Source organism: Streptopelia decaocto (assembly GCF_964273445.1).
Source record: "Streptopelia decaocto genome assembly, chromosome: 19".
Taxonomy (NCBI): Eukaryota; Metazoa; Chordata; class Aves; order Columbiformes; family Columbidae; genus Streptopelia; species Streptopelia decaocto.
This window is the reverse complement of record NC_138674.1, coordinates 1286833-1300446: the sequence shown is the minus strand read 5'-3', so window position 1 is coordinate 1300446 and position 13614 is coordinate 1286833. Positions and strand designations below refer to the sequence as shown.

The following is a 13614-nucleotide window of genomic DNA, read 5'->3' as shown; positions in this document are numbered from 1 at the left end:
TATTTGGTTTTCTCTTCTTTTCTGGGAGGTACTGTTTTGTGCTAAGCTCTCTCTCGCAGGGTTGTTGGCACCAGCCCTGCCGGTGAGTTACAAAAGCAGATTCTTTGCCAATTTATCAGTAAAAAAATAAAAAAATAAATAAAAAAAAAGAAAAAAAACTATTTAAATATATATATATTTTCTGCTTTTATTAAAAGCAAATTTATTTAAAAATAAAATATAAAGAGACTGTAAGTTTTAAGAGATGATGCATTTATTTCCCTGTCCCCGAGCACAGCGGCGGAGCGGCCAGGGACTCGGACCCGCAGGCAGCGGTTTCTCCCATCTCTGGGGACCCGAGGGGACGGAGCACCCGGGGGCTCCTGCCCCAGGTCTGAGCTCAGCCCGGTGCGCCGGGACCCCCGTGCGCCCCATCGTGGAACCCGCTGCTCCTTACTTTGGGTTTGGTTTTTTTTTTTAAAGAAAAACAACAACCTTAATTTTATTTTGGTTATTATTTTTCATAACACTTCATATACCAGTGACTTGTAACCGAGAAAGGATTTGCATCGGGAGGAAATCTATTTATGCACTGGGGAGGGTGGGAAGGGGCATTTGTTTTCTGGGTTTTTTTGCTAGTGGTAGAGAAATAAAAGTATCTAAGAGACAATGAGGTGTCGGTGTCTTTTGTGTAGAGGTGACCTCAGGTAGCGATTTTACTATTAGATGGTGGATGGGTGGCTGCAGCATCTCAACCAGCAGGAAAGGGTCTCGCCTTGCCGGGGGCTGGTGGCACCTTCTCCTCCGCCTCCCTGTTGTTTGAGGGGTTTGTTTTCCCAGTGGGGTTTATTTTTGCTGTAGCTGCTCATGGAGGAATAAACCCCACATTTGTACTTGCCAAGCTGGTGTAAAGCTGAGGGATGAAAGCTGCTGGTTTGGGACTGTGGAGCTGGTCCCTGCGCGTGTTCTCGAGGGACCCGCAGCCACCTGCGTCCCCCTGTCCATCCTTGCCCGGGGGGACCCGTGGCCACCAGCCCCTGCGTGTCACCCTGGGCCACCGTGTCCCCCGGCAGAGCTGCTGCCGCCGCGGGGCGGGCGCTGCCGGGCTGTTAATGATTTGCGGGATGACGTGGGGACTAAAGGGCTTTCCAAGGGTCAGTGCCGGGTGGCACCTGGAAGCGCGGCCGCCCTCGCCCAGCCCCGCAAGATGGTGTCTCTGAGCGACTTCCAGCGTAAGCGAGGGGGTGTGGGGTGGCCGGTGACAACGCGTGTCCCCATGGGACTGATGCGCACCCTGGGGATGCTCCGCAGCACCGAGTCAGGGCTGGGAGCTGCTGGGTTAACAGGGAGAGGGTGCGGTGGGGAACCCCATGGCGGGGCGGGGGGACGCGGGGACGGGGCAGGGCTGTGTTCACTGGGATCCTGCAGAGCCGGGTTTGTCCTCACCGTCTGCATCGGGAACAGCAGCTCGGAGGGTGCTTGGCTGCTCCGGGGGGCATCTCTAGCTTCCCCCACCACTCCCTGCTCTGACCAGTGTGCTGCCGCTCAGGAAATTGCTGGAGATGGTCTTCCCATGTATTATTTCTTGGTGGTTGATTCTTAATCTGGAAGCCCAGAGGGCTTTCTAGGGTACCGACAGCCCCCGCAAAGCTTGGAGCAGGTGGGAAGTTGCTTCTAAGATTTGGAGATGAATCTAAAGCACATTTCTGGGAGGAAACGGGCAATGTGACCACGACCTGAGACGGGACCTGAACTGTGCCTGAGCCTCCACCTCAGCTCTCCCGTCCTCCACAGGGATCGGAGTGGGACTGGTCGGCTTCGGCCTCTTCTTCATCTTTTTTGGGATGCTCTTGTACTTCGACACAGTGCTCCTGGCCTTCGGGAACGTGAGTACGGGGGGGCCGGGGCTCCCTGCAGCCCGTGCTGATGCCCACGGTGGAGCAAAAGGTCCGTCTGGGCAGGACTCCTCAGCCCCGCTCCCTTCATCCTCCCAGATCCTCTTCCTCTCCGGCTTGGTCTTCATCATCGGCTTCAGGAGGACCTTCACCTTCTTCTTCCAGCGGCCAAAGCTGAAGGGCACCAGCTTCTTCCTCGGGGGCGTCCTCATCGTCCTCATGCGGTGGCCGCTCCTGGGGATGCTGCTGGAGGGTTACGGCTTCGTCATCCTCTTCAGGTCGGTCCCACAGCCCCGGCCATCCCAGCATGGGTGGGAGAGTGGGACCGGGCAGAGCCCCTGCTGCCCCCCCCAGCAAAATCCTGGCACGGAGCTTAACAGAGGCTTTTGTTTCGATACAGGAGTTTTTTCCCGGTGGCTTTTGGGTTTTTGGGCGCACTGGTAAACATCCCGGTGCTGAGCAAGGTGAGCAGGGTGCTGGGCAGGGCTGATGTGACCCTGCAGGTTTGCAGTCCCTGGGTGACACCGATCCTGGTCACCGTGGTTGGGACCACACAGAGAAGGTCACCGCGGTCTCCCCACACCCCCCAGGGATGCTCTGCAGGGTTTTCCTGCTAATCAGGATCTGTGCCTGTTGCAGCTCTTGCAGAAGGTGGGGGACAGCAGCTCCATGGTGTGACCTGCGGGACGGGCCACGTGGCTGGCGATGGGACATCACGAGCGAGCGCTGGGTCCGGCTGTCCTGTGGTGAGCTGTCACCTCTCTCGGCCACGGGACACTCGGGGCTGGCCAGAGCCACCCCCACCATGGAGACGGTGCCTCGCTGCCCCTCCTGTGAGCAGCTCCTCAGCGAGGCTCCAGGGACCGAACGCGGTGCCAGACAGGCTTCTGGAATTATTAGAGTTATTTTTATTATTTTTGTCTCCCCCTGTTGAAAGATTTAATTAAAACGTGTGTCTGAGACTCAGCTCAGCCTGCGCTCCTTTCCTGAGGCTCAGGGCTTGCTCCAGCTCTGGCATCTCCTGGTGTCACCAAGAGGCATAGTGGCCATGGCTGGAGGTGGCACAGGGACCTTCCCGTGGTCGTGGCTGGAGGTGGCACAGGGACTTTCCCATGGCCGTGGCTGGAGGTGGCGCAGGGACCTTCCCGTGGCCATGGCTGGAGGTGGCACAGGGACTTTCCCATGGCCGTGGCTGGAGGTGGCACAGGGACCTTCCCGTGGCCATGGCTGGAGGTGGCACAGGGACTTTCCCATGGCTGTGGCTGGAGGTGGCACAGGGACGTTCCCATGGCCATGGCTGGAGGTGGCACAGGGACCTTCCCGTGGCCGTGGCCCCGGCTGCCCTGCCCACGGGCCCTGGTCACGGCGGTGGCCGTGGCGCTGCCTTCCCACGCGTCCCACGGGGCCGTGGAGGGCAGGGCCTGGGCAGTCACAGGAGAGGGCAGGGGAGGGTTAGGAAAACACCCATTAAACCGCATTAACATTTCATGACCTGATCAGAGAAGAGTAAATTACCCCCTTCAAACTCAGCGACCATGAAAAAGCAAATGACATATCTGGGGTTATTAATTAATTGAGAGATGCTGGGGTAGGAGAGGGGGCTGGAGCAAATCCACAGCATTACAGTGATGATATCTCTGAGTGTCATGGACCAGGACCCGCGTTTCCATCGACCTGGTTCCTGCGGGATGAGGCCAGGACGGAGCAGAGCTGGACCCGCTGGTGGGATGGAGCGGTAGGAGCTGCGGATGAGCATCCCCTGGTGCGAGGGCGGCTGCTCGCCGCACGGCAGGAGCCGGGGCCAGCACGGCAGGAGCCGGGGCCAGTACGGAGCCATCCCGGCTGAACCACGGGTGGGTTTAAAGGAGATACTCTGTTCAGGCTACAGAAACTCCTCTCCCCAGGAGCGCAGCCAGAGAACTGGTTGGATAACTCAGCGGGTCTGTGCGATGAGAGACACGAGCGAAATGGATGCGCGCCAGGTTTCTGTGAGCACTTGGGAAAGCCGGGTGCAAGCAGGAGTTTAATTAAAGCAAGTCAATCACATCAAAGCTGGTCCCTGTGCAGATACCCTTCTTAACTCGCCAGAATTAATTAGTGAGTTGAGTTAAACCTGCTCGCTCTCGATGGAAGCGCAGGCCGGTGCAGCCGGTGGCAGCGAGCGGGGGCTGCAGTGGGTTTGCACAGGTGAGAGCAGAGCAGGAGCTGCTCTGCCCGCTCGGCTGAGCTGGGGGGCTCATGGGGGCACCCAAACCCCAGCCCCGCAGCCAGGCTGAGCTCCCAGCAGCTGTAAAGCAGGGCAGCCCCCAGCTGGCTTTGGTTGTTTTGCATCCCTGGGGGGGGTCTGGCCCAGGGGAAGCTGCTGGTTTTGAGGAGGTGACTTGACTTTGAGCACAAATCACAGTGGGAGGCTTTCTATGGGGGAACAAAAAGGGTGAGCAGCTTCCTCCGGTGACCTTGGCTGTGAGCAGGAGGAAGGTACGAGGTGGGTTCATCCTGATGGCGTCAGGACCAGCTTTGGTGATAAAGCCCAGGGGTTCGGAGCTGAGCGAGAGCTGCTTGCGGAGGAGGGACGGGGAGGAAGCAGGAACGTGGATGTTACACAGGTAAGCGAGGGCTGCAGCCAGTGCCCAGCTGCAATTCCTGCCTTTGCTTCACCCCAGCTGAAAACCTGGGCTGCAAAACAGCTTCTCCTGGCCAAGCTTCATCTTCAGGGCTCCACCAGGACTGGTCCTGGAGACATCCCATGCGGGGTAACGCGATTCCCCTGTTCAACACCCCATCCCCACGGCAGCAAGTGTGGGTGAGCAGGGTATGTGTCCCCATCGCTTCGCCCTGCTGGGAAAACCCAGCGGGGATGGAGCAGCATCCCTGGGTGGCAGTGAAGGACGCGTCCCACCAGGGGACACGTCCCACCAGGACACGGAGTGACCGGGACGGGCTGGAGCTGCCCTGGGGATGGCGCAGGCAGCAGCGAGCTGGAGCCGGCCCTGCTCTCCCCGCTCTGCGTTTCTGGAGCCGATTGCAGGGGAATGTTTTCCCTCTGGTTCAATAAATCGCAGATTCAGTGCGCCCTGCCAGAGCAGTTCTGGTTTTAAGCAAACACTTTGGGCGAAGCCCTGGCTGTGCTGACGTCAATGGCCGAATTCCCCCGGTGTCGGTGCCGTCCAGAACCTCCTCTAAGTCCTTCCCAAAAGTTACTTTTGTGCTTGAGCTTTTCATCCGGAACAAGGATCTTTGTATGTGTTTTTACTAGCAACAAACTCGCAAACTGGAGACGTATGTGAGAAGGATAGAAATGCATCTACCATTCTTTTTTGATTGTTTTTAAAAAATCTCTCAAGAAATAAGGCTATTTAGTAAAAATTTCTAATGATTCTATTTAGAGAGGGAAGTATTTAATATTTCAAATTGTATTTTAAGAAAAGTGCTTGTTCAACCCAGCACTAAAATGGAACACATCTATCTTGCAGAAGAGCATTTGTTTCTCTCTGGAAAGCATTTTCCTTTAATTGCTCTTGGCTCAATCGTTTGACTCCTTGAAAGCAGGTGGGGAAATAACTTAAAAGCATTCACCTGCTCTTCCCAGATGAGCTGCTCTCTATGGGATGTGTCATTGTACAGCCCCCAGCCCTTTGCAGCAAACTGCAGCAGGTTCCCACGCGAACGAGGGAGGAGGTTGCAGCCTTGCCTGGTGGCTTGTTACCTTTGGTCATTGCAAATTCAGGTGAAGTGATGCCTTGGTTAGAACTGCCTGATACTTCGAGGTTGCATGGGAAGAGTTAAGCATCCTCCCTGCAGCTCTGGGTCTCCTGAAGGGCTGGGCATAAATTAGGATGGTCCCAGAGCCGGCTGACACCCTTAATGTCCCTCACCATGGCTTCTACCCTTCAAGCCAGTGGTGTGATGCGCCTTCCTCCTCCTGTGGTTCCTACAGCCCTGTGCACAGATGCTCCTTTTGCAGGTTATTTATCCATCGCTGCTCCCGTGCACCAGCTGCTCATCCCGCTCGCTGCTGCAACTGGAAAATGCCTCGCAGGGATTTTCCTGGCACGGGGGATGTGCCCTGTGCCCAGGGGCATCCTGGGCCTGCGCTGCACTGGCCACTGCAGGGAAACAGCCCTCACTTCTCTGATGGGCTTGAGTGAGTTGGTTTTGCCTGTTTATGCTTCCGTTTCCCTTCCAAAGGGCTGCCCTGGGCAGGGAAGGGCTGCTGTCCTCGGGAACTGGAGCTGGTACCTGCAGCCCGCTGTTCCCAGCCACATCCCGCCCCATGGGGGGTGAGTCCATCTGTCCCTCTCAGGGGAAAGCTGTGCCCAGAGCATCTAGTGCTCCCTGGGGCTCCTGCAGACGTGTCTCCTCTTGGCCATGGGTCACAGAGGAGCTGGAAACGCCGGAGCCCCACGGTCCCACACCCTGGGACCGCTGCTGTGGCCCCTTTCCTTGGAAGTCACATTGCAGCCCCCACCTCTCCTTTGGGGAATGGGGCTCCACAAGGCAGGCAGAGCCGCGGGATGCCCGGGAAGAGGGATTTATGTCTGCGGGCTCCCTGCCAGGCTCTTTCTCGTGTCCCTGCAGCTCCGGGGCTGGGCTGCTGCCTCCTGACCTCTGCACCTCACCGCAACCTGCGCCGGGGCACGAGGACCCGCGGGTGACGCGGCACCGGGCTCGGCGTGGGAAAAGACGTCAGGAGTGGGGGGAGCGGGGCTGCGACCCGCGGGGCAGAGCCTCGGTGCCCGCTGGGGTCAGCCTGCCCGGCTCCCAACACCACAGCCAAAACCCCCAGGGAAACGAGGCTTTGAATACCCCGGGTTTGGGGGGAAGCTTTGTGGGGTGTCCTCCTCACCCCCAGCACCGGCGTCCCCTGGACAAGGGTGACAGCAGTACCCTAAACAAACCCCATCTGCAACAGGAGCATGTGGTTGCGTAGCTGGGGGTTCGAGGCAGGGGCAAGTGTGTCGTCAGGTTTCTTCCAGGAACGTTTTTATTGCCTTTGCGGTCATTTCCCACCGAGGTTCCCTGAGGTCAAGCGCTGGGCTCAGAGCCACAGGGCCTGATTCGGCACCCAGCACCCAGCCTGGGGAAATGGGGCGTTTTCCCCTCTCTGAGCGCTGAGCAGCCCCATAAGGGCAGTGGGGTCCGAGGGACCTGCAGGTGGTCTCTGTGTGGCCGAGGGGGCTGTGGCTGAGCACCCTTTGCTTTTTCCTCCCTGGGTTTTTAGGCAAAACCCTGTTCCCCTGCAGAATGGTGCTCGGGGACATCTCCTTGGCCAGACTGCCATCTAGACCTGTGCCACCACCACCTGTGTCGGTGTCACCCACCAGCTCTCCTGACTGACACCAGCAGGCGGGGACAGCCGAGTGCTGACACACAGCAACGCCACTAACGGCAAGGAGCGTGGCTTTGCAGCTCCCAGCTCTTCGCAGCTCCCCTTGCCAGCAGCGCTTGTCAGCTGTGCCCACCGAGCACGGGGGTCTCCAGCTGTGCCACCTCCGTGGGGACCGTCACCACCACCAACCACCACCACCTGTGCGTGGAGCTGCCCACGGGATCCCCAGCCCTCCCCCAGCCAGTGGGGAGGGGAAACCCACACGGATGCAGGAACCCAGGCTATAAAAGCATCCTCCCCTTTGGGATGCAGCAAAGCTGCTGGCAAAGGAGGTGGCTGCCCCGGGAGAGCGCGATGCCAGCGGGACGCAGCAGGACGGTGCAGCAGTGTCTGGTGGTCTTGGCCATGACATGGGCCACCATCTTCTTCCCCTTGCCAGCCCAGGCTTTGCAGAGGTAGCAGGTGGCTCACAATGCTGTGGGTCTCGCTGTCTCCCCTTGGTTTTGGGTGCTGAGGACCAAAGGACTCTCCTCTTGCTTCAGCCATGCTGGGAAACCCTCTTCCTCCTCCTTTTCTGTTCTGCACTAGCTCACCTGCTCTTCCTCACTCCTCTTCCTCTCTCTCCTTGAGCACCGCACAGCTCAGCATCACCCCATCTCCCAGATAACCAAGGATGGAGTGCAGGGCTGGGCTCAGCCCATGGGTGGCTGCCCGGTGTCGGTAGGTGCATCCTGCAGCACCCAGCTCCCGTGGGGTCCCTGCCGCGGGTGGGCCGTGCTACATCCCCCCCACCTCGGGGTGGGTGTGGGGCTGGGGGTGCCGTGGGACGGGACCCACGGGGGCCGAGCTGGCAGCCCCACGGTGCTGCAGGGAGCTGCTGCCATCTAGAGCCACCCGGGTGGAGTTCCAAAGGCAGGAGTGCTGGGGGGGGCTCCTGCGGGTCCCCCAGCCCTGCCCTGACCCCCCGGCAGGGTTGCACTGCGGAGGATGCCCTCCATCCGCCAGACGCTGCGGGAGATGGGGATGAAGGTGTCCGATGTCTTCCCCGAGCTGGGACGCAGCAGGCGCAGCGGCACGGCCGGCCCCCGAAACGGGACGGCTCCCACCCTCCTCACCAACTACCTGGACGTGAGTGTCTCCCTGTGTGGGGTCTTGTCACCCCAACGTGGTCCTGCTACCAGGGGCTTGGATCTGCGTGACCCCCCCCTCCTGTCCGAGCCGTCACCCCAGTGATGCTCCCCAGCGATGCCTCTTCCAGACCCAGTATTTCGGCGAGATCAGCATCGGCACCCCGGCGCAGACCTTCAAGGTGGTGTTCGACACGGGCTCGGCCAACCTGTGGGTACCATCCTACAAGTGCTCCCCCCTCTACAGTGCCTGCGGTGAGTACGGGGGCACGGCCAGAGCGGGGTGGGGGCTGCCCCTCCAGCTTCAGTGCAGAGAACATCAGCAAGCCCCTCCATCTCGAGAGCTGATCCAAGCAGGCTGGGGTGGGTTTACTGCTGCATGGGGGGGTCTGTCTGCTGCTGTCTGGTTGCCTGGCACTGGCGCAGGGTGGGTTCATCGTCCTGTGGAGCCTGGGGGGAGCAGAGACCCTCAGCCAGTCCTGCCATCACCCCCTCCCTCGCCCCCTCTGATGCACCTTCTCCCTGTGCCCAGTTTCCCACAGCCGCTACGACTCCTCCAAGTCGCGGACATTCATAGCCAACGGCACCGGCTTCGCCATCCGCTACGGGACGGGGAGCGTCAAGGGTTTCCTCAGCCAGGACATCGTCATGGTGAGTCTGTGCCCCGAATCCACACACCTGGAGCTGCTGGCTCCACATGAGCATCCCCACTTACCCAGGAGTAGGGGGGTCCCTGGGGGATTTAGCCCCCCAGCTCCCTGCAAGGACACTCGCGCCCTCCCCCAGGTGTCAGACATCCCCATCATCCAGGTGTTTGCCGAGGCGACGGCGCTGCCTGCCTTCCCCTTCATCTTCGCCAGGTTCGACGGGGTGCTGGGCATGGGCTACCCCAGCCAGGCCATCGACGGCATCACCCCCGTCTTCGACCGGATCCTCTCGCAGCAGATCCTCAGGGAAGACGTGTTTTCTGTCTACTACAGCCGGTGAGACTCATGGGCAGCCGGCGCTGGGGCCGGGGAGGTGTTTGTTTTGTGGGGTTTGAGCATCACAACACAGCGGTGCTGGGTTTATGTCTTGGGATTGGGAAAGAGCCGCACTGGGGGTGCAGGAGCTGGGGTGGGGTGTGGAGGGTGCCTGGGGGGGGCTGGGGTGGAATGAGGCAGCGCAGGAGGCAGAGCCAGGTGGGTGCTTGGAGTGCGGAGGGTGGGGGCGGCTGCTCCCCCCTCGTTTGTCAGATTGCAGTCGCCAGCTCTGCTAGTGGGGCTGGAGCAATCACAGCCACAAGTGGATCTAGTGTTTCATCAACAGGCAATTTAAAATAATAATAATAATATATTTTTTTAAATCTATTGAAGACAAACTTGCACCAGCAGCCAAACCTCTTTTCAGTTCTTGCCCCAAAGTCTTGTCCCCCAGCATCCCCGCTCCCAGCAGCACCAAAACCCGCGGGAGCAGTGGGGCGCCCGTCCTGGCAGAGCAGGAATTCTGTCCCCCTGCCCCAGCACCCCCAGTGGCCCCAGGTACAGCACCCTGGCAATGCGCAGTGACAAACAGCCCCACAAACACATGCTGAAAGCAGGAATGGTGGCTCTTTACCTCAGCTGAAGGTGGATCCATCAATAACGAACGAAGCCTAATGATGCTGCCTGCAACCGCAGCCTTGTCTGGGTGCCACTTGGGTCCCCTTAGCACCCCAGGGACAGAGCTGCGCTCACACCGCAGGCTTACGGAGCATCTCTCTCTTTGCAGAGCTTCGAAGTAAGAAGAAAAAAAGCACGAGCACGGTCGAGACAGCACCCACTAACAGTCCCGTGCACCCGGGTGCTGCTCGTGGGGCTCACACACCCAGCAGCCCCACACCGGCTCTGCACAGCACCAACCTGCTCGGAGACCTCAGCACGCGGCACCCCCTCCCCGCGGCACGCACACCCCTCCGAACTAACTCGGGGTTCCTTCTGCTCCACCTTGCTCCCCGCCACTGCTCACCGGGTCAGCAGAGCCTCACCAGCTGGGGCTGGTCCCTTCTCGCTGGTTTTTGGGGGACAGCAGCCGAGGGAGAATCACTCCCCTGTGTTTTGCACCCTAGGAACACTCCTCTGAAACCTGGGGGGGAAATAATCCTCGGAGGCAGCGACCCAGCTTACTACACCGGGGACTTCCACTACCTGAACGTCAGCAAGAGCGGCTACTGGCAGATCAGCATGAAGGGGTGAGCGGGGAGCGCTGTGCACAGCACCCAGTGACCCGCAGACCCCGCTGGGTGCTGGGCAGGGGGTGCTCAGGGCTGTGTGTTCGCTCGGTGGTTTTGCCGGGTGCTTCCCCTCCGGGGGGGCGCAGGGTTGGATGCTCTGAAAGGAGCCGGGCTGGGAGTGCGGAGGGGGTGGCACCGTGGGCTGATTCCACTTGGAAGCTGCAGTGGAAGAGTTTAACCCCCTTCAGTCCTGCGGAAGAAGCGTGAGGTACTGAAACAACTCTGCTTTGTTTAATTAAAAAATAAAAAGACGACAAAAAATACCCAACGCACACGATGAAGCTTGGTTTTCACATTTGAGAAGCTCGAGGGGAAGGTTCCTGTTCCCCTGGAGAGTCTGTGCTCCGGCGGCACTGGAGCAGCATGTAGCTCTGCTTGGCCACTGTTCCCTGGACAAGGATGTGACACACGCAGCCCTGGGGGCACAGCTGCAACGCTGCGGGAGGCTGAGGGTCCCCCCTGTCCCCTCCTGCCCCAGGGTGTCCGTAGGGGCCGAGATGCTGTTCTGCAAGGAAGGCTGTTCGGTGGCTGTTGACACGGGAGCATCCTACATCACCGGCCCAGCCGGCCCCGTCTCCGTGCTGATGAAAGCCATCGGGGCGGCAGAAATGGCCGAAGGAGAGGTGAGCAACCCCCCCGCCCTGATCCTGCCCATAGCACAGCAAAGGGGCTCAGCGCTGTCTCCTCTCCTGCAGTATGTGGTGGATTGTGACCGAGTCCCTCAGCTGCCCAGCATCTCCTTCCACCTGGGCGGGAAGGCCTATGTGCTCGGCGGCTCAGCCTACGTCCTGCGGGTGAGCTGCGTCCCCCGTGGGGTGGGAGGGCGACTGTCCCTGGGCTGGGTGCCCCCGCTGTGGCGAGCGGTGCAGTTCGGGGTGCAGCATCCTGCACCCTCCTGGCTCCTCTAGCGCAGCTGAGATGAGCCCCAGAATGATGCTGCGTGTTTTTTCCCCAAACCTTCTTGTTCGGCAGAGGTGTCTGGATGAGCCAGACCAACTGTCGCTGCTTCCTTGGGTGGTTTTGGGGAGGTGTGGGGTGAGCAGTAAAGAACAGAGACAGGCAGGGATCCTCCCTCCAGTGTCGAGGCTGAGCAGAGGGCGTTGATCTGGGGATGGCAGCCCCTCCTCGGGCACGCCGTGGAGAGATCTCCCTCCCGGCACCTCCATCACTGCGGGATCTCCTCCTCCTTGCAGCAATCCCAGTACGGGGAGGACGTCTGCGTGGTGGCTTTCTCGGGGCTGGACATCCCCCCCCCAACTGGTCCCCTCTGGATCCTGGGCGCCAGCTTCATCGGGCACTACTACACCAAATTCGACCGGCGCAACAACCGCATCGGCTTTGCCACAGCGCGCTGACGGCCGGGGAGAGCAGCGGGGGAACCAGCCTGGAGGCAAGAGTACCACCGAGAAGAAATGGAGTGCAAACGAGAACAGCGTTTCCTTGCAGCTCAGCCACCTCCTCTCTGTACTGAAGCAACTGCAAAACCTTCTCCCACTGCAAACCCCCGCTCTGCTTCCCGAGAGTCCCTGCTGCCAGGAGAGCTGAGCCTTAAGCTCATCTTCTAGCGAGCATGTTCAGCCTGGGAATCAGAGCGGGATCCTGTGTCTGGAGCTGCACCTCCAGGCTCTCGCAGGGTGATGTGCAATGGAGCATCCGGGCTGCAGCGGGTCGCTGCTGGTGGGGATGCGCTTGCAGGTCACAGACAGGCTGAGGAGGGATCATCTGTTACAGTTTGTGGTGTTGTTTGAATGGGAGAAAAATAATCTGGCTGTGATTAATGATAGTTTTAGCTGGTGTTAACCCTGCCCCTCTCCATGACTTTAATATTAAACAGTCTCAGAGCAACAGGATGCTGGGTGGTTGTTTATTCTTGCAGAAGGGAGAAATTGGGCACTTTTACTAAGAGAACTAGACAACAACTGTCCCTCTGCTGGGGTTCATCACAGCAGACACTGCATTTCTGTCCTTCCCTGTTTCATAAGAGTGAAACTCCCTCCCAGCTGCTGCCACAGCATCTACATGTAGGCAAATTGGGATCTTTTCAAACAGCAAACAAGCCCTTTCTGCAGGAGATGAGCTGCTGTGTGGGCTCCCCATGCCTTGACCTGCCTTCCTATGTGGGGCTCAGGACCACACTGCTGGGGACAGAGGGACAGGGCTGTATGTCTGTCTGCTTCGCTGCTCTCTGGGCAGGGGAAGGTGCCTGCAGGGCTGATTTTGTCTCACCAGGAAGGCAGCCCGTGCTGCCCTGGTTCCTGGGTCTGTTTTCCTTGCCGTGCTGACTCGAGCTGACAGCTCGAGGTTTGTCTCTGGCATGGCCGGGTGCGGAGATGCTCAGCAGGAGCGCTGGAGCCGCGAGCCCAGTGCTCCCAGCCAGAGGCTGACATTTCCAGTTCCGCGGGAGAGCTGCAGCGCTTGAGTCGCAGCCCAGCAGCTGGGAATCCAAACGCTCCCCAGCACCAAGCGGTTTGCAACACACTTTCATCATCTCCAGTTGGAGGCTCAGGTCTGTGGCTGCCGTGGTCCACAGCCCTGGGAAGTGTGCCTGGAAAGGGGAGCACAAGGCTCGGGAGCTGGAGCAGAGCCTGGAGCAAGCCACCATCTGAGTGCAATCACTCACAGGAGCTTCTGATCCTCATTTCTGCCCCCAGCGATCTCTGCTGCTGAATTCCCAGCACTGCAGGGAGCTGCGCGCAGACTGCAGAGGTGTTTGGGAGAGTGATGCCCCTGCCAGCACCCAAATGCTGCTCTGTGACCCTCCCAGCGCAGCCTCGCGGTGGAGAGGATGTCCCTAAGCGGATGTTTGTCCCTCCCAGGAGGGTCTCTGCAGCCACACAGCATTTAAACCTCTTAACGCTGGACTGCACAACCCTGGGTCTCCAAGGATGGGAAATTGGAGGCACCCAGTGGTGTTCCCTGTTTCTTGCCATCGCCTGGTGCAGCACTGCTCCATCACCTCCAACACAGGGCAGGGAGAGCAGTGGTGACGGCTCCTGGGGACTGAGGGTGGAGGGAAGGGGCCCCAGCGGTTGG

The 13614-nt window shown here is 59.5% G+C and overlaps 2 protein-coding genes across 2 annotated transcripts; both read left to right on the top strand.

The window, feature by feature from the left end:
- Positions 1-1186: 1186 nt before the first annotated feature.
- On the top strand, positions 1187-2552 carry GOLT1A (golgi transport 1A; the record flags this gene model as incomplete). Its single annotated transcript, XM_082069411.1, has 5 exons — positions 1187-1211; positions 1774-1865; positions 1974-2152; positions 2275-2338; positions 2514-2552. 5 exons carry the CDS (start codon positions 1187-1189, stop codon positions 2550-2552), a joined length of 399 nt encoding a protein of 132 aa, XP_081925537.1.
- Positions 2553-7557: 5005 nt separating this feature from the next.
- On the top strand, positions 7558-11936 carry REN (renin; the record flags this gene model as incomplete). Its single annotated transcript, XM_082069256.1, has 9 exons — positions 7558-7658; positions 8175-8331; positions 8462-8585; positions 8863-8981; positions 9117-9313; positions 10417-10539; positions 11060-11204; positions 11277-11375; positions 11775-11936. 9 exons carry the CDS (start codon positions 7558-7560, stop codon positions 11934-11936), a joined length of 1227 nt encoding a protein of 408 aa, XP_081925382.1.
- Positions 11937-13614: the final 1678 nt, after the last annotated feature.